The following is a 19,492-nucleotide window of genomic DNA, read 5'->3' on the forward strand; positions in this document are numbered from 1 at the left end:
TACAGGAAAAAGGCCTTCAGGAGCTCACTGCACTTGTTCGATCCCAGCTTTGCTTATTGAAAATATGGAAATTCCTTTGAGAATAAAAGGATATAAGCTGGCCTTGCAGTGCTGGTTCAAAACACTTCCTTTAAGTTCATGGGCATTCTACAAAGAGTTTGATTAATGATTCATGTGAAATTATAGAAAGCGGAGAAAGAGTCATTTTAGGAATTTAAGGGCAGATTGGAGAATTGGTTTAAGAGGCTGTGAATGTGGGAACTCTATTTGGTCAGATACTCCACCATTATTTTCGCCTGCACCATAAGCAGACTTACCACTGATTTATAAACTGAAGTATAATAACTGATCATTTCAGAGTAATGGATCATTTACAAAGATTTGCTTTATGGGCCTATATTCACTTGATACTGATGGATACAAAGACGGAGAGAGTGTGGGATTAGTTGTAATTAAAGGAGAGTTTGGTACCGACACATGCTGTTGTCTTGTTGGAGCTGCTGGAGTCTTCATGTCTGTAGGTCTACAGTGTGATTTTTATGGTGGATGCAGGATGTGAAACCTCATCAGACATCAGGCATCTTGTTTAGAGGTTTTCGTTTGCAATGTACAGAGTGAACCAAGGGATCTTTAGGCTGTTGGTGGTTTCCTGCAAAAAGAGTTAGCTATTCAAACGGCACAAAGGGAATTAGTTGATAAAAAGTTTCCTGTAGGGAAGATGGCATGGAGAAAGATCAGAAAAGAGGGCAGAAGATTAAAAAAAAAGATTAATGAATTGAAGAAAGAAGAAGAAGGTATGATTTTGTATTCAGCCTAAAAAATAATATGTTGAGACTTCGTCGGCAGATAAGAGACAACTTTGGAAGGAAAATTTTACTTTTTGTAGGACTGGGGGAAAGGTTTTGAAGAATTTAGGGATTATAAGAGTAAGGACTCCAGCGTCCTGCAGAGGGCAGCATTACGCCCAGCTGTGTCGTCTGCAGCATAACAGAAGAAGAAGAAAACGGACCAATAGCAGAGCTGCTTTTGCGTTTTGAACAAAACGCGGTGGCAGTTGACAGAGGACACCATAACAGTTTGTTTTCCTTATGCTCGTCTGTTTTACAATCACGGTTCATGTTGGCTAACGTTTTGAAGGTAAATATTGAGTTTACTTCATTTTAAAGGCAAACTTATGACGTGTGATACATACATTTTTTAAAATCAGTGGGATATATTTCCGCGGTGATGCGTTCACACTAACGTAAATAACGTTAACTCTCACGTTTACTAGGTTAGGTCCACACATGATTGTTAGCAGAATTAGCTGTCTTCAATTCGTGTTACTTTATGCATAGCCACAGGTAAACTTTAGTTACTTAAGACAGTAAATTAAACTAATGTGGCTAAGGGAAACGTTTCTTTAGCCAGCTTTGCGTATTAGGACAACGACAGCAATTGCTTTTCTGCTAAAGCTACGCTATTCATTTTCCATAAACCTACGGTACTTACAGTTAGTTTCAGTCACCACCAACTAATTATTACGGTTACGTCATAAGGCGTTACTTGTTTTGATAACGCACATTTTTTTTCTTTGTAGTTACACAGCTAGTTTGACCTAAAACCAGGAGTAATGTCTTCAAGGAAGTCAAGTTCAAACGGGGATAGCTTGGTAAGACTGCGCCATTCTGTCTTGTACAAGGTACAGTGTTAAATCACAGCTGACCATGCTAATCATATTTTGTTCGTCTTTTATTATGATTAGCCTCCCATCACATGTGGAGAGCGCACCCCTCTGAGAAGTCTGCAGAATGATATCCTGCATCTCTCAACTCCCTCCTCCAGGCTCAAATCAAGATCACTGCCTGATGTTGACGCCATGAAAATGACAAAGGTAAGTTTAGACTCGCACCTGAAAAAGCTCTACCTTCCTCTTAGTTGTTTCTGTGTTTCCTTGGATACTATTTCTAACCTCTCACTCATTCTAATCAGCAGAGAGATGTTCATTTCTGTGGCCCAGACCCAAACCCTCAGTGCCCTCCATCAGTCAATGTGACAGAAGCCAGTCCTCCCAAATTTCTAGACAAAATGTCTACCATTGATGCAGCTGCTACTGAGGCAACTTTTGGATTTGGAGACATAACATTTAAATCCATTGTCTGTGCCGGTGGGGAAGTTGAAATATCAGGCTCTTCGATGTTGGCAGAACATAGTATTGTTTTATGCCAGGATCAGACTACAAAGAACACTTATGAAACAGAAGATAGTGTCATCTCTGACAGCATGATTGTCCAGTCATGTGATGCTCACATCGAACATCCATATTATAATCCTGAAAGAGGTGCTTCCTCGGTTAACATCGATTCAGCATGTCTTAGTGAGATGTCAAACACGACACTGGCTTTGTGGAACTTACATGATACACATAATGTACAAGTTTCCACAGTTACTCAAAATGACTTGTTTGGAGCAAAAGATGTCACATTTAAATCCTTCAACTGTGATGGAGGTGAGGTGGAAGTGTCAGATACCACCAGACTACCAGAGGAGACTATTCCTCTGCCTGAGGTGCAACTTGAAGAGTCTTTACAATGCAACAGTGTGAATTCAAGCATTTTCTCTGATGACTGTAGCCAACCATGTCAAGTGGAACATATAGATCACCCTTACTATAGCGGTAAAAATGATGTGGCTCCCTCTGTCACCCACATGAGCACCTTCTCTGAGACTCCAGATGGTGTTGAAAAAACTGCTGATCGACTGACTGATATAACTTTCAAATCATTTACCTGCACTGGGGGTGAGATTGAAGTTTCAGATGGCACCGAACTTGCAGATGAGACTATTCCTCTGCTGATGTGCCAATTTGCAAACAGCAGTGTGTCAGACAGTGACAGTATAAACTTGAGCACTTCAGCTGTTGACTATAACCTGCAATACAACACTGACCATTTAGATCACCCCTACTGTCATATTGAAAACAGCATATCATCTCAAAGTGGCAAACTGCCTGTCATCCAGGAGCCATTACCCTGCTGCCTTGATGAGCTGAACGAGGCAGAACAAACTAGTCTGTTGGAAGCTGGTGGCCAGACTGGCAGAGAGGGAGATGGCATTTGTACAGGAGTTGAGGTCGGACATTCAGATGCCATCAAACTGTCAGAGAAGACTTCTCCTTTGCCAAAGGACCAAACTGTGATCTGCCAATCCCTGTGCAACAACAGTACATCCACTAGAATCCTACAGGGTGACATCCCAGATCACTGTGAACAATCCAGCTGCCATTTGGAAAGAGATGAAGTTTTGTTAGTCACTGACCCACCAGGTTTCAGTGCACCCCTGCTGGCTAGTACAGCTATTAAGGCAATGAAAGATGTCAGTTTAAACTGTCAAGTCCAGGAAACCTCAACCTCAAAGGATTCATTACTTCCTGAAGACCTCTGTCTGCCTTCAGTGTGTCAGGGAGCCGAGTCTTCTGACTGCAGGCAGCTTAGAGCTTTTGAAGGGAATGCCCTGCCTGTAGCAGAGCAGGTACATCCACAGTGTGACTTTAATGTGCCATCCAGGAATGACGCCCTAGAGTCCAATGAGGCAAAACATAGCGCAGTAGACTCAACTGGAAATGCACCAGTTGTTTCCAGCTCTGCAGAAAAGCCACCTACAGATAATCCCTCTGATGTTCTGAAAGAGCTTTCAGAATTTCCTTCAGTAGCAAAGTCTATGCAGCTTAAAATCCTCAGTCCATTTGTTAGAGGAAATTCTCTGGCCAGAGTGCAGGCTTATAGGGCATTGGATCAGTTTTTGGCTGAAGATTCTGCTCTGGAAGATGAAAAGAGCTTGCTGGCCCCTGCTAACCCGGACCCCACAGGGCTATGGCCTGGTGTCTTGGAAAGTCCCATGCCATGTCCACTGTTCAACTCTACAACACTGGGTACAAGAGACTGTGACAGGCCCCAGCCAGCCCTAGTCACAGAGAAAGCTGAGGATCTGGATGTGAAGCCCTGCACGATGCCTCTTTCTGAAGTGGAGAAAGCAGTTTTGGATAGGCCTTTGATTCCTGAGGGTCCCCTGCAGCAGCAGCTCCGACAAATGGCAGAGTTCCTCATTTTTGCATCAGGAAGGATGGATACTGCTGCCGTTTCTGTTCCTGCTCCACCACCGCCTACCCACACAGTCAAATCTGGGGATCCTCTTCGAACAGAATCTCACAGTGTGTGTGTGGGTACCTCTCCTGTGAAGCTGGTGGACCATAGTCTCAATACATCCGGCCAGTTTGAGAGGAAGAGGGAGTTCTCTGTGGCAGACAACTGTACCATCACCGACCCACTCCTATGGAAGTGAGTACAAGGCTTGAATTTGCTATTTAGTCGAATGTGCATATTGCCCGTCACATTTTGTGATTGATTTCATGTTTGCAATTGTTGTCTCTGTCAATGCTGTGACAGTGTACCCCCAGGCAGCCTGGAGTGCCTTCCCCGACCAGAGCTGGAGCAGAGGCTGAGATCCAGCATGATCATGGTGGAGGCTCTGGTGCAGCAGTTGGCTGCAGCCAGGACACATGGGGGACCCACTGCTGGCCCCGCGCCCTCAGACATGAGGGAAAAGCTTGTGCAGACAGACCACACCGAACTTAACCAGGTGAGGGCACATTTGCACCATTTCAGTGGTTTATCAGTGCTAATCTTGACGTTAACATTGATAAATGGTTGTTTTAATGGCTTCTTTCTTTCGGTCTTTCCTTCCTTATCTCTTTCATCAGACCACAATGTACCGGGACCTGTATATGACAGCTTTGGGCAGAATTCGTGAATTAGAGGAGGATGAAAGTTCTCTACAGAACCTCATTCAGTGTATGCAGGACACACGGATCACCATGGTGAGCCACTGTTTGCAATCACATAACCAATTTTACATATGGAAAATTTGTTTAATGCTGATAGGTGAAAATTCTTGGGCATGGCACTTTGTTAAGGAGCTTGGATGCATTTGACCAGCAAAAGTCTTCATCTGTCAATTTTCTTTTTTCATTAATCGGTTGAGTGATTTACATGCTTGACATTTAAAAAAAGAAAGAAAGAAAGGAATTGTATGGAGCTAGCTGTTGTTCTCAGTGCAGGGTGTCTGCAGGTCCTTCAAGTCTTAAAATGTCTGTAATTTAATTTAGTGCATATTACTAACTGAAACTGACTAGACCAAATATGTCGTATTTACTTTTGCACTTACCTGCAATGCTCAGTGATGCAATGATGGCTAATATACCCAAAATGGGTCTTAAATTTTGTTAAAATTGATCTCAAACGTCCTGAAAAGCATTCAGTTTCACTCTCTGATACCTGTAGACATCCTGTGAGTGGCTTTGTGTGTATTTATCTGTACAGGCTGCTTTGAGTTGTGAGACGGATGTAGCTCTCTCCAGCTTGAAGCAGATAGGGGACCTTGTCAAAGAGGACCACCAAAGTCTTGCTACTCAGGTAAGCCCATCTTACTAGTTACTGACTCCATGCTTTTGTGCTTGCAAATACACACATGCCCACATACGCCTGTAGTACTGCATTTTGGCAGTACTGCACTTTTATGGACTCAACCAGCAGAGTAACCTGATTTTTTATTTTTTATTTTTTTTTTTTAGATTTTAGTATCTATTTATATTTACTATATAAATGGATGTCTTGTGGTTGTGACTGGATTTTAATCGACCACTGCATAAATTAAGTTCTTCATGGAAAATAATTTGAGTGTAAATTATTGATCTCATAACATCTGCGCCAAGTCTTCTTGTACTGTGTATGCTTCAACTGTTGTGTAATTTTTTGTAAAAGAGTTGACCATGTGTTTCCCCCTTTTGCTTTATAGTACGGTCACATGAAGTCCCTTTATGAGAGGTCAAAGGAAACACAGACAAGAATGATGCAAAAGGTCAAAGACACTCTTCAGCACAGAGAAGACATGAGGCACCAAATGCAAGAGGCCTTCACAGCCAAGGAAGCAGTAAGCAATGTGCTACATGTGGAATTGTTTTGTGGCCATGGCAGTCTTGGTTTTAGTTCATGTCTGTTCTCATTTTTATGCCAGTGATACGGCTGGTTGCAACGCTAATACAATTATTTGCTGAGTATTTTGTTGTAAAAATAAAGGCATCATTTGTAAATACCAAGCATTTAAGAAAAAAATGAAACATTAATGATCCTTGTGGGACATTTGGGTCATAGTACTTAGTAATAATAGCAAAAAAAAAATGCATGAATATAAAAAAGACTATAACAAATTAACCACCAGCATGATAAAATTAAAATTACAATATCTCTAGTAGAAGTGGTAGTTTTCCTGCTCTGGTTGCACCCAGAATCAATGGAGAGAAATCACCAAACACAATATGTGTTTGACATAAGGCTCAAATGTCTTTTATTAAATTAAATACGTCCAAAGTATTCACCAATCAGTTTACAACACAAATATTCTAATTTGCATAAATTATTTCATTCTTGGAATTAACCATTTGGTTTTCTGTTGCTGCTGATTTGTAAGTTATTTGTAATGTTCTTTATTGTTATGCAGTGCATTTGCATGCCTGAGATCAATGACAGTGGGTCCAAATGTGTTTTTAAAAATGTATAGGTATATGAATTTGTCTTTTTGAAACAAATGTAAGCTTATTGGGTTGTAGCACAAGGCTACAATTAATTGTTGTGTCTGTTAATACAACGAGTATAAACATACACACACATAGACAGGGAACAAAAGACAAGTGCATTCATAAGTGCATTTCAGAAAATTGTACAGCCTACTGCATATTGTTATTACTTTCTGTGATGCGCACATTTTTTTTTTTTTTTTTTTTTTTTTTTTTTGTGGCCTACACAAAGAAAGCTGTACTCAGTTTACGGGCCACCCATGGCAGGGTACCTACCAAATGCAGAGCTCTGTTTGAGCTTTTCATATATCTTGAGTTTTGGAACACTAATCCTAAAGTGTGTGTCTGATTGTTAATCTGTTTCTAGGCCTTCAGTGTGATGGAGCAGGTGAGGACACACTGTGCCATGCAAATCTCAGAGCTGGAGGAGAGTGTGGGGTCTCACCAAGAACTCATGGCTGCCCTAACCAAGGCATACCCAGAACAGGTACAGTGAATAAAAAGAGTACTGTAGTCTTAATTAGCAAAAAACTGATGTCACTGAGTCTGATTTTTTTTTTTTCTCCTCCTCTTACAGGCTGCATTAAACAAAGCCTATGTGGAAACACTCAACACAGTTTCTGATCTTTTGACCAAGGCCATGACTGATCAAACCAGTTTGACAGAAGAGGTACAATCAATTTAATTATTTTTAATGAAAGAAATTCAAATAAGTGCTGGATACATGTCATAGAACCATCAACCAAGCCACAGTCTGCACTGTGGAGCTGAAAGACTAAGTGCTGAGGGCACTTGAGCAGGTACAACTACCCAAAGCAAAAATGCTGGAATCCTCAATTAATCATGCATGATAAATTGTATGCTGCAGTATTTTTGCTTGGTTTAGTTGTACCGGATGTTCTGCCCTCAACATTTAGAATGAAAATATAAAGACTTTAGTATTGATCATAATCTGATATGTCCATGTGCTATCAACAGAATTGACAATTTTGTTAATCTGTGCTACAGTAAAAACTGATCAATACTTAAGCATACCATATGACATAACGTCATATACTGATTATCTGATGGGTATACGGCAGTAACAACTACTTTGTTTTAAATGGAATGATGTTTAAGCTGTTGTGCGATCATTTGTTCACAGCTCCACACAGTGTGGGGTCTTCTCCAGAGGACTGCTCCCGTGCTTCTGAAGCTGAATGAGAAGGCAGCTGCTGCTCTGACAGAGCGGGACCAACATGCCTCTGCAAGAGACCACGCTGTAGAGGAGAGGGAGCAGGTTAGGCCTCTACCATTTGTGTTAATTTACTGCCTTTAGTCTTTTTTCCCCTTGTATCATCAAGGAATGACAAGTTTTGGCTTGTTGTGGTGATGATGATGATAATTTATCATTTCAATAAACAGATCAAAGAGGACCTGAATGAAGCTAACTTGAGTCTCCAAGATGCCAGAGAACAGATAAGCGACTTGAATCTACAGGTGACCATCATGACTTCAGGTAAAACAGAAACATGCTCTACCTGCTTCAGCTATTTATTTCTCTCTACCATTCCTTTTTCAAACTTCTGAGCACAGGTGAAATTTTTTTCTTGTCTTGACCTATATAATTGCAAGCTTTTCTCTACACTGTGCTCTACATCAGAGATGGGTGTACTGCGTCAGAAGTTGAGTGAAGGAGAGGAAGAGCGGGCTCAGCTGGAGAGGAAGGTGACAGAACTGTCTGCCACAGTCTCCTCCACCCTGGCCTCCTACACCTTCCTGGAGCAGGCCCTCGGTGCAGAGACCACAAAGTATGATCTTCATGACCGCTCTGGTGCTATTGAAAATCTGCTCCAATTTTTTCTTTAACCATAATGCTGAAATGTTTGCACTAAGAGGAAGTTAAAATAAATAAATAAACAAACAAACAAACAAACAAACAAAAAACACTCATGCAGAAAAGCAGCATTCTAGTATTTAAAAAAAAAACAACAACAACTAATAATTTACTATTGTTTTAGGTTGCAGCAGTCATGGAAAGATGTCCAGCAAGCTAAAGACAAGGCAGACGAGTAAGTGATGTTGGTGATTCAACCTACTTAATGGGAGTGTAATACTTTTTCACTCGGAGACAGGATAATGATGTTTGATATTGTCACCATATTTTGAGGTAAATGTAATGACGACAAAGACAAAAATCTGAAAAAAGTGCAAACCAAAACATCTCTATTTTCAATCTGCAGGTTTTGAAGAACTTTACCAATAAAATTTTAAAGACCAATTGTGTTCCCATGTAAGGGTGAAGAGTAAAAACAAACTATCCAGTGAACTATGCATCTGTGATCAGGAAAAGTTCTTGTTGGAAAAGTACTGTGTAGAGGAACTTCCCACCCCCTCGAGTTTCCAAAAAAAAAATCAGCGTGCAAACACTGAATCCAATTTCACTGCTGTCCCCTGTTGCATCCATGTCCAGGCTGGAGGTGTCACTGGACCAGTCGCAGCAGCGTGTATGTGAGCTCAGCGAGGCTCTGGCCCACAGGGAAGAGCAGCTCAACCAGCTGCAGGCCCTCTCTCACACACAGAGCACCGAGATCAAGCAGCTCCAGGATGTTTGCACACAGCTCAACGGTGTGCAGGAAATGAACGAGGTTAGCTTGTGCTGTGTGTATGCGTGTGTGGAGTGACTGAGGGGCCTCCGGTGGGTTGGGTTTGCAAGTCGCAGGAGGTGCTTTGGTAGCTCCTTGTGTGTTTGTGCATGTTTTTTGACTTCTGGACTTGATATTTCTGTGATTACGTCTTTTCCACTCATTCTTTAGAGATTTTCTTCGTTTAATCTGTTGTCATTATTAGTCCTATGCAAAATTCAGGTTCACTGAATTTGTAAAATTCCTCCTGTGCCCTGATATATTAACCCTTTGGCGCATAGCGGTCACTACAGTGGACAGCTGTTTAAAAGTCATTTTTTCCTAAATGCAATGGTTTCTATGGTGGAATTGCATATCAGCTGTTAGAATGCTCTCTGCTCTCCCCCTCATTGAGGTTTATGCAGAGACTGTCAATTCTTGTTGCTGAAAACATTAATACTAGTATCATGACATGGTAATACCAGTCCTGCATCCTTAATGAAATATGGAGACTCACAAAAGTGTTCATGCCCTAAGAAGAGTAAAAACACGTAAGAAAAAAATCTTGACTCAGGCTTTCATAATTCATGCATCAAAGGGTTAAAGGGAAAAGACAGTAAAACGAAATATTGCGATCCTGTTTAATTAAACTGTGCAAATATGAACAATTTCTCACATTGACATAATCCAGAGACTCAAAAGACTCAATCACAGTTTTCTGTAATAAATCGTTGAATGCAAACATTTGTCTCAGGTTATAGAGTTATATTTACTTTTGAGCTAATTGCCCAAATCCCTTAAAAATTACCTTGCATGCTTTTAGTGTCCATAAAGTGGGCCTGTCAAATGGGTGTTCCAGTGGATGTGAGGTTCTTTCTACATTATTAGATATGTGATATCTAAATCGGCCAAAGATAAGAACTGATCCTAGGACGCATAAAGTGTTAAATGTCTCTGTACATGTTAAAAGTATTTATCACCCCCCAGGCAGCTAGAACACAATTTCAACAAATTTCAGTCTCATTTAGTGAGGAAAATAAGACTTGGTGAAGAGATGTATCATCCATTGTTGTGAGGATTGATGGCACTGATGGGTTTGAGAGAAGAGAAAAACCTTTTCTCCATAATCTGCATGTTGTCCATTTTTAGAAGCTTAATTATCTTATCCAGTAATCTAAAAGCCAGTGCCTGTTACTTCAAGCAAAATTCTGAGTTTCTGCTTTCACACTTCAGATAATCAGATGGTAGTTCCTATTGCAAGAAATGTAAAAGTTTTGTGAATCTGCTTTCCTGCTTTAATTGGCAAATGGTATCCAAAATTCAAGATTTAAGCAACCTTTATCTTCAGCACCACTTAAAATTATGACACCTGATGATATAGCTGTGATGTTTTGCCTGCATTAACACATTTGCTAATGCACACACTTACTTACTGCCATCATGGGAACAGCATATTATTTTTCTGTTTGTATCAGTTCTTGCAGATGGAGAATGAGCTTGCAAGGGAGCAGGTGGCCGAAAGCGAGAAAATGCTCAGGGCCAACCTGCAGGGGCTCAGGGAGAGGAACATCCAGTGTGAGGACCTAAAAGCAGCCCTCGGTCAACTTCAGTAAGCCTCAATGCAAAACAGACATTTTTTACAACTTAAAATGAACCTTTATTCTTTTGGATTTATGATAAAGTGCCACTAATTGATTGTGAAATGTAACCTTAGTTTTTCATTTCCCTTTTCGATAAAGCAAATCTTTTGAAAGATTTCATTAAATGTTAAGGTTGAATTGTTTTTCTAAAATGAGCTTGAACTAAACAAAAATTTGGATTTGAATATGTCTGTTTTATAATTTAACTTCCGGCTTTGTGAAGCTGAGTCACAATTAAGAAAAGTGAATTTGACTCAGGAAAACCAAAGTTGAAATTATAATTAAAGGCAGAATGAGTAGGATTTTTTGGTTGCAGTTTGTGAACGCAGCTTTCAAAGTTGGCCCCTCCTACCTGGCAGAATTAACCGCCAGCAGAGAGTTTTTCTTTCCTAGGATGATGATGGAATGAAATGACCATTCACAATGTAAAACATTCCGTCACCATCCTAGGACACTTACCAGCCGGCACCTACCTGCCCAACAGAAAACAGGGCATCACCACGTTGCTCTTCATCCTCATCCTCTCTCCTACTGTTTGCCAGCGAGTGAAAGCCAACCCCAGATTCGCTCTCATTGTGGAAAGAACTTTGCCTGCTTGGTGCATCTCCTCACTATATTTCCTTTTTCCACGGTCCACATCTGCAGTTTTCATTGGTTCCTATTGGATGTCATGCTATCAGTCTGGCACTGTGTGATGTTATTGGCTGGGAGCTACACACCCACTGCCCAAAGGCTGACATCCAGAAGAATCCTGAGCTCAGCAAAACAAGAAATTCCAGGCAGAGGGCAGGGTCTCTGCACATACACACACTTTTAGTGGGTCATAAGTGATGATTGAGAGGGATTATTTTTATATAGAATTTTTTTTTTAGGAAAACCATACTCATGCTGCCTTTAAGTTCAGTTCAGAACTGATCACAAGACTGTCCCAAGACATTGCATTTAATTTCAAATTATGCCTTACAAATTCATTTTTAACTCATTTATTCAACAAACACTTTTTTTTAACTTCACTGGTACAATATGACAAAATTAAGTTTATGCCTTTCTCAACCCCCTGCGTACACTTGTGACGCAGCTCCAGGTATTATCCAGGTATTGGCAGTCATCTAGGATTCAGAGAACCTCGAGTTACATTTGTAACTCGAGGTTCTTTCTTTGTATTTATGTTGGCAGGCTGGAGAACAAAGCGTTGCAGGTAGAGCTGGAGTCAACAAGTTCCAGAGCCAGTGCCACCCAGCTGGAACTTGGAGAGAAGCTGGCTCAGGCAGTCACTGACGTCACCTTGCTGCACCACACACTGCGAGGACTAACCAATGAGCTCCATGCAACACTCAGTGACAAGGTAACATGCAGACATTGCTTAGAACAGTTTAATGTGAAGCTCATCCAGCCTTGAACGTATGTAGCCTCACTCAAACATATGCATGTGTCTCAAAAAAAAAAAAAAAAAAATTCGGGGCAGAAACATGAATGAATTTGAAATTAATATTGTTACTGCATGTTTTTTTATTTGGAGCCACAAGATGGCGTCAGCGCATAAGCAGATAGAGACTCAGGGCTCTATCTTGTGCCACCCGCTATCCGCTGCCACGACCCGCTACCCGCAAATTGCGGATTTAGGAACTTCCGCTATCCCTAAACGGTATCTTGCGCCACCCGCTACCCGCTCTCCGTTATGCCGACTGCATCATTTGCGCCTGGAGGTGCGTCGTAGGCGTGTTTCATGCGCTATCCCTAAAGTTGCTATCTTGCGCACACACTTTAGGGAAAGCGGATAGCGGGTGGTCCTGACCACCCGCTATCCGCTTTCCCTAAAGTTTGGGCTGTTAGGAGAGCGCACCCAGGCGGCTTCAATGCACGCCCCGACGGAGCCTCGCCACGCACACGGTCGGACTGATACCGGGACGCCGCCGGAATGGACTGAGTATATTACTCATACAGACTGTTTAGAGGAAAGACTGTTTTAATTGGACACTTACGCCAGCACGTTTTATTGTTTTATCATAAGCCAGCAGCTGTGCTATATTTTTATTTTTAATATTTTATTTGCCCAATCTACCTTGTCAATAAATTAGTTTACACATAGTTCCACCTCTGCCTCTTGTGTGTGTGTGGTGTGGCCGGGGATTTTACTCAATCAGTACAACCTTGTGACACGTCCACTTGGACACATGTGGCTCCATCTCCCGAATTAACTCGCCTATAATATAATATATAATATGTATATAGCCACCTTGCTGTAGCCTCAGTAGAACCCCTGAGAAAATCTACCTCCCTCTCTCCATCGCGGGTTTAGGATTTAGGATTTAGGATAGCGCATCCTGCCCTTAAAGGCAATGGCACCTGGCACACTGATTGGTTTAACTGGCGTAACGCCCAAAACACGCCTATCCATAATATAGCGGGTAGCGGAGGTGTTTTGCGGATAGCGGGAGGTGCACAAGATAGCAACTTTTACGGGGGAACGCCTCTTCCTAAATCCTAAATCCGCAGATAGCGGGTTTAGGGAGTCTGGCGCAAGATAGGGCCCTCAGACTTTTATTTCATTTGACCCTAAAAAAAGACTACAGTGGTAGCACCATATAAGCTCCTTTTATGCAGACAAAAAATTGTCTTCAAGCAAGCTTTTTGCACTTCTAGCTGTAAGTTTAACCTTCACTGCCTTAGAGTGTTTTGTAGTAGGCGCCATCTTAAACAGCAGAACAGCACTAAATGTATGTATCCTATGTTCCTTAGAATCAAAAGCAGTAGTGATTTGTGTGTGAACAGGTAAGAGCTGACGAAGTTGCAGCTTGCCAAAGGCAGTGTAAGTGGGTTTTGACACAGAATTTTTCCCACATGTCCATTCATGCTTTCTTAAAAAAACATTTTTTAGTTTTTTTTTTTTTTTTTTTATTGTGAAATTGAATTTTAGAATATATTTTCAAAATTAATTTAGCTATGTAAATTCTTCTTTTTGATTTAAAGAGATGGAAGTTCTATTTTTGAAAACCAGACTTCAAATACGAGGCTTAATTCCTTAGCCGTAAAGTTTCACACAACTTCCACATTCCTCATTGTGTAAGCAAAATGAACTTTGTCATAGTCAGTATACACTGTAGGACTGTGGAGAATATATTCTTGTTCCATGCTGGATTATGCCTTGCTTTTCAGAAAACAGATCCGGCCAGGGAAAAAGAGTTGCAGTCAGTCAGCTCTGAATGTCACCATCCATCCAGCTCCTTTGTAGACAGCATTATGGTTGCATTAACTGCTGAGAGAGGGGAAGACATGAAAACAGAGACACCTGCTGGAGAAGGTACCATACCACACCTCAGAAGTTTCTAATTGAGGATCTCTTGCATGGGTTTGTTTTCATGCAGCTCTACGACCAAGATGTGCCTCAAATGGCCTCAAAGTTATAAGATCAAAATTAAATTAAAATTTTGCTGTTAGCTAATGAGCTGAAGCTAAACGGAGAGTAATATGTTATCTACTCTTAGTTTCTGTCTACAGGGAAAGACAGGTGTACAGTGAGTTTCAGAAGTCAAATGAAGTCAACACTGTGAATGTCATCTTCTCGTGATTATTATATTTTCTTCATTAATTTACAGTTTTGTTTGTCTCTATATTGAATTCTCTGCGTACTGCAGTGAGACAAATTTTCCCGCCAGAAACAATTTTTATCAGCGGCATACAGTTTTATTTTGAACATGGGAGGCCAGGTGTTTGCTAATAATTACCTCAGATTCCAGGAATCGTACAACATCTGGAGTCAACATGTCACTGATTTTGTCCAACTACCTCAGTAAAACCTTCAGCTAAAATTGCCCACTGTAATTTAACCTAAATCTGGTGTCCTGTATTAAGGTTAATCGGTGTCTGTGAGCAGGTCACTGTCTGGTGTTTCATGCAGTTATGTGTATCACAAGGGCTGCATAACCAGCGGCTGATGGCTAGCATTATGCATGAATTGGAGCCATATGAAGAATGGTTTCCCTTTGTTGCTCTACTGTTGGTAAAATTATGTTTCTATATGACTGTATTCCTGTGTTAAATTATTTTACTGTCAGGATGACTGACTAAAATGACTGTTCCCTGAAAATACAAATGCCATCTAGAGAGGGCACATGGTTTTTCTTGTCAAATCACCATGGGCAAATTGAAAGCCGAGTTGTTGTTCACTTTCTCTCTTGTCTCCTCAGACACGCCTGAGCCCCAGTGTGAAGGTTTGTTCAGTGAGATGAGTGCCTTCACCCGTATTGCAGCCATCACCCCTAAAAACGACTTGAAGGAAGTTGAGTCTGAGCCACAAAAGCAGCAGAACAATGTGACGGAGCTGCTTGCTGACCTAGGCAAAACCGTATCTGAGCTTGTCTCGACCCTCAAATTGGTGCAACAACACAAGGATGCTCAGCTTGAAGTGCTACACAACACCATGTATGTCCTGAAGTGTATGCCAGTGAAATAGAAAGACCTCTTGCCACAATATCGTGTTTACACAGAATTTGTAAAATGCTTTCTGATTGTATTAATCCAATACATTATTCCAGTTCCGGTCTGCAGGAGGAGCAGCAGGCTGCAGTTAGCAGACACAAGGCTGAGGTGTGGGAGCTTAAGGATCAGCTCAGTCGTCTGAACAACCAGGTACAGAGGGGCAACGTGGCACTGCAGCAGAAAGCTCAGGTAAGACCTACACCACACCTGCATTGCCTTCAGTTATTATCCCAAACAGGTGGATGGAAAAACAGCTTTGTCTTATAGAAATGGTCCAGCTAAGCTTAGGAACAAGCTGAAGTGTTTTAAGTGTTTTTCTTCTTCACAGGACGAGAAAGCAGTGACAAAATTGCTCACAGAAGTAAATGATGCCCGGGAGCTGCTAAATAAACACAAGACTGAAAATAATGTAAGGGGCAAAAACAGATTGCATTCATAAAAAACCCCTAACTTTATTTAATACTCATATCATGTATTGGTGGTAAATTAGGCTGGCCATGTATGACTGTTTTCTCTTTTCTTTCTCTGTTTTATATAGGAATTGTTCAAGGAGGTGTCTGAGCTTCGTCGTGCTCTCCAGCAGTCACAGGTGGAGGCTCAGGTCCTCAGGGAAGAGTTAAGGAAAGCTGGCAGCCAATCAGCTACCCCAGCACATTTCATGGATGAGAAGATCTGCTTACTGAAGGAGGTACTATCTAATCACATATATAGTGCACATTGCCAGCCAGTTGCACATATGCATATATGCTTTAGTGATTATTACCATCTCCTCCAGCTGTCCCTAAATCTGATCTTTGTGCTTCACTTAAGTTTTTTTCAGCTTGTTCCTGCCCAATGATACTTTGATCCTTACACCTCAATTTTCATTGCTAATTTCTGCTAATATGCAGTACATCTATTTTGTTGCCTCCCAAGGTGGAGAGACTTAAGGGGAGCCTTCAGGAGGTGGAGCAGGCCAGGGCCAAGCTCCTGGAAAGAGCAAAGAGACATGTAAGTACTGTCTGTGTTCCCATATGGCTATATGTGGCTTAATGGAAGATGAGATTGGCCCATCCCCTGTCTCAGTTAGTTCAATAATCATTTGGTCTTCACCCAGCCAATCAGCAAAGATCGCTCTACATCTCAGGTCACATGTTTGTGGCATTTGACCAGTCTCATTGGCTTTTTTCTATAGGAAAATGATTTTTTTTTTTTTGGAAAAATTTTATAAAAGTAATAAAGTCATGTCATGTTCACTAATAACAGTCTAGGGTTGTTTTTTTTTTTTTTATTTCAAAGTATTTCAATGAGTGCCCTATAAAGGGTTAAAGTCCTGAATCCTGAAGGAGTGGAGACTTTACATCACTAATGCCGCAGGAGACAGAGATCCCACATGAATGAAAGGATTGCCATTTATAATACCCTTTTATTTTACAATTGATTGAAAAGCGAAAATGACAGTACAGCTTAGTTTTCAACCATTTTTTAAATTGAAAACTAAAAAAAAAAAAAAATAATAATCCAAATAGGCCTAAGCAACAGATAATTAGCCTACAATCGGCCAAATAATAACAGAAATGGCAAGTAACAGGGATGGGTGGAGTATGGAATAATTCCACTTGGATATGAGTAAAAGTCACCATGTAAGCGAGCCACTCAAATAGGAGTAAAAGAGTATTCAGTAAAAAAAAAAACAAACAAAAAAAACTTAGTAGTGAATACTAGTTAGATTTTTACTTTTAGTTTATTTTCACTCATGATTAAATTTATTTTCACTCATGATTAAATAAATAACTGACTTTTTAAAAAAAAAAAAAAAGCAATTCAAGCGCATTTTTGGGTGTACAGATTATTCATTGACTGTCAGTTGTGGGATCTAAGTGCGGTTAAGGATTGCTCTCCACAACCTCTGATTTGGCTGCTTGACCTTCCATTGCTGTTAGCCAGCTGACCAGCTTGACTTGAAGTTGAAAAAGGTCACTGACTGCAGAGCGACGTGTGTCTGTCACTTCACTGTATGAAAATCATCAGCTCTCTCATAAGGCAAGTTTACACCAAAGATTCATGAGACGAGTTCAAACGTGCAACTCCTGGCAGAAGAATGTGGTCTGCACCATTCTAAAACCTGCCAGTTTACACCGATGACACTTCATGACATGATGAATGGTTTCCATAACAGCGACTCTCTTTACTTCAGTGTTTTTGTCAGCTTTCTGTGGCTGCAGAGTTTGTAGCGCAGCTCCATGCTTCCTTCACTGGAATGGGATGCCAGAATATCACATAAAATTTCTCCAACAGGTCATTTATTATGTCAACTCAGTAAAATGGGTGCTCTCTCCCTCGGTATTCCCCATGGAGAAAATAAAGAGTTTCCTCCACTTGAAAACATTAATTTCTCCCAAGGTTACATTTTGAACACTGTTATTGTTGTGGTTACAAATTTGCTGTGGAAGCTACTTAGTGTCTACTATCCAGATGGACTGCAACATTATTCAGAGTCACAGCAACGCCATCAACTGGCTTGATTGATTGAACTTTTCTCTGCTCATTTGCATTACTTGTAATGAGTTGCGTAACAGGCTGAGCAAAAAATTTGAATCTTTATTTCAGTGTGAAAACGAATTGAATAGTTGGAGCCAATCTTAGATGTCAGTAAAGGATCTCATTTTGGGATGCACGATAAAATCGATACATCATTGGTATCGGCTGATAACGGCTTTAGAGATGAAATATTGGTATTAGCCTGAAATGAAAATTTCTGCTCATATGACATCTGCCCAAATAAGGAATAGATGAAATCTGCCCTGGTTGTATTTGTTTGTCAGGACTGTTTCAGGGACAGAATCATCTGAGCTTGTTTCAGCAGGATCTATCTTACAGTTTTGTTTACAAGAAAATAATATATAAAAATAAATGACATGTTTTACATCACCTAAGGTGAAGTAGTTTTCTTACTTTGCCCAGTGAATGTCTACATTTTGAAAAGCATTGTACATCTGTCAGTGAGCCCTCACACTAAAAGTAGGCATAATAAAACCACCACAGCAAATAGGTGGAAAAATATGTACATATATCAGTTATTGGCATGGGCTAAAACGTTTGGGAAATACCGCCATTTTGGGGGGGGGGGGGGACAATATCATGCATCCGTAATCCCATTATTGTCTTCACAACGAGAATGTGAGCTGTTTTGTCTCTTTATTTTTATCTTTACAGCAAATGATCCACCAAACCAACCAGCAGAAAATGGAAAATGAGCTCCGTATACTGGACAACATGATTGATACAGTCAGAAAGGTGAGAGGTGGATTTTAGTTTTGGTTTTATACTGTTTAAAATAAAATTTCTGGTTTCTATTCATGTTTTGTCCCATGCCCTCCACAGCATGTGCACTTTACATCTTCTGGTGTGTTAATGTGCCGGTGGGAAGATTTGAACTTTCAAATTTCCAAGTGGGAAAAATGAATTTCCTGCTGTGTAGGCAGACTATCAACTTATTTTAAAGAAATAGGCTCAACCCACATCATGCATGTTTGTTTGTTTGTCTTTGGGTCTGATTTCTCTGAGGGGAAAAAACACATGCAGTTTACAATCAGCTTGAAATCAGATGTTGCACCTTCCTACTTGAGTGTATGAACACATCAGAAACCTGCAGAATGTGTGCAATGACTAATTTTGAGGAAAAAATATAGCAGAATATGATGGATTACTCATCTCAATCAAGTTCAGGTTTCTGCAAGTTGGTTTGTGTTCCATAGTGAAATGAATGGAAATGGACAGCTGCCTCAAAGTCAGGAAAAGGTTTTCATACAAATGAAGTATGGTGCAGTTTGGAAACTAGTTAGTAGTAATGTAAAGTACTGTTCATTTGCTGAAATATGAATGTAAACTGGAAATGTCCACTAATATCCCTGCCTTTTAAAGCTGTTGTATGTAATTGATATGTGGTTAATGAGTATACGGTTTAGATATCTGAAGTAATGGGTGTTTCCTTCTGTTTTTGCCACACAGACTTTGCTGTCCGTGCCAGAGGTGGTGAAAAATTGTGAACAGCTCAGACACCTTGTAGAATACATTGGTTGACAAGTTCTTTGTTTATTTCCCTTCTTAGTTGTCTTTTGTATAATAAAATTGCATTTTAAAAAATAAATGATTTTTAAAACATGGATAATTGTCTTTTT

General features: G+C 40.5%; 1 protein-coding gene across 2 annotated transcripts; it reads left to right on the forward strand.

Moving 5' to 3' along the window:
* Positions 1 to 1,037: 1,037 nt before the first annotated feature.
* Positions 1,038 to 19,477, forward strand: spag5 (sperm associated antigen 5). Of its 2 annotated transcripts, none has more exons than XM_030053746.1 (25): positions 1,038 to 1,137; positions 1,580 to 1,651; positions 1,745 to 1,873; positions 1,972 to 4,316; positions 4,425 to 4,617; positions 4,739 to 4,855; positions 5,358 to 5,450; positions 5,833 to 5,967; positions 6,978 to 7,097; positions 7,188 to 7,280; positions 7,755 to 7,889; positions 8,015 to 8,108; positions 8,253 to 8,400; positions 8,611 to 8,661; positions 9,063 to 9,237; positions 10,689 to 10,822; positions 12,030 to 12,198; positions 14,010 to 14,154; positions 15,041 to 15,275; positions 15,389 to 15,521; positions 15,661 to 15,741; positions 15,871 to 16,020; positions 16,248 to 16,322; positions 18,528 to 18,608; positions 19,323 to 19,477. In XM_030053746.1, the coding sequence occupies exons 2-25, from the start codon at positions 1,613 to 1,615 to the stop codon at positions 19,392 to 19,394; spliced, it is 5,142 nt and encodes a 1,713-aa protein (XP_029909606.1). In that variant the 5' UTR covers positions 1,038 to 1,137; positions 1,580 to 1,612; the 3' UTR covers positions 19,395 to 19,477. The 2 variants fall into 2 exon arrangements, with proteins under 2 accessions (XP_029909606.1, XP_029909614.1); XM_030053754.1 differs by having other exon boundaries at positions 1,975 to 4,316.
* Positions 19,478 to 19,492: the final 15 nt, after the last annotated feature.

The sequence above is a fragment of the Myripristis murdjan genome, chromosome 1, assembly GCF_902150065.1.
Source record: "Myripristis murdjan chromosome 1, fMyrMur1.1, whole genome shotgun sequence".
Lineage (NCBI taxonomy): Eukaryota > Metazoa > Chordata > Actinopteri > Holocentriformes > Holocentridae > Myripristis > Myripristis murdjan.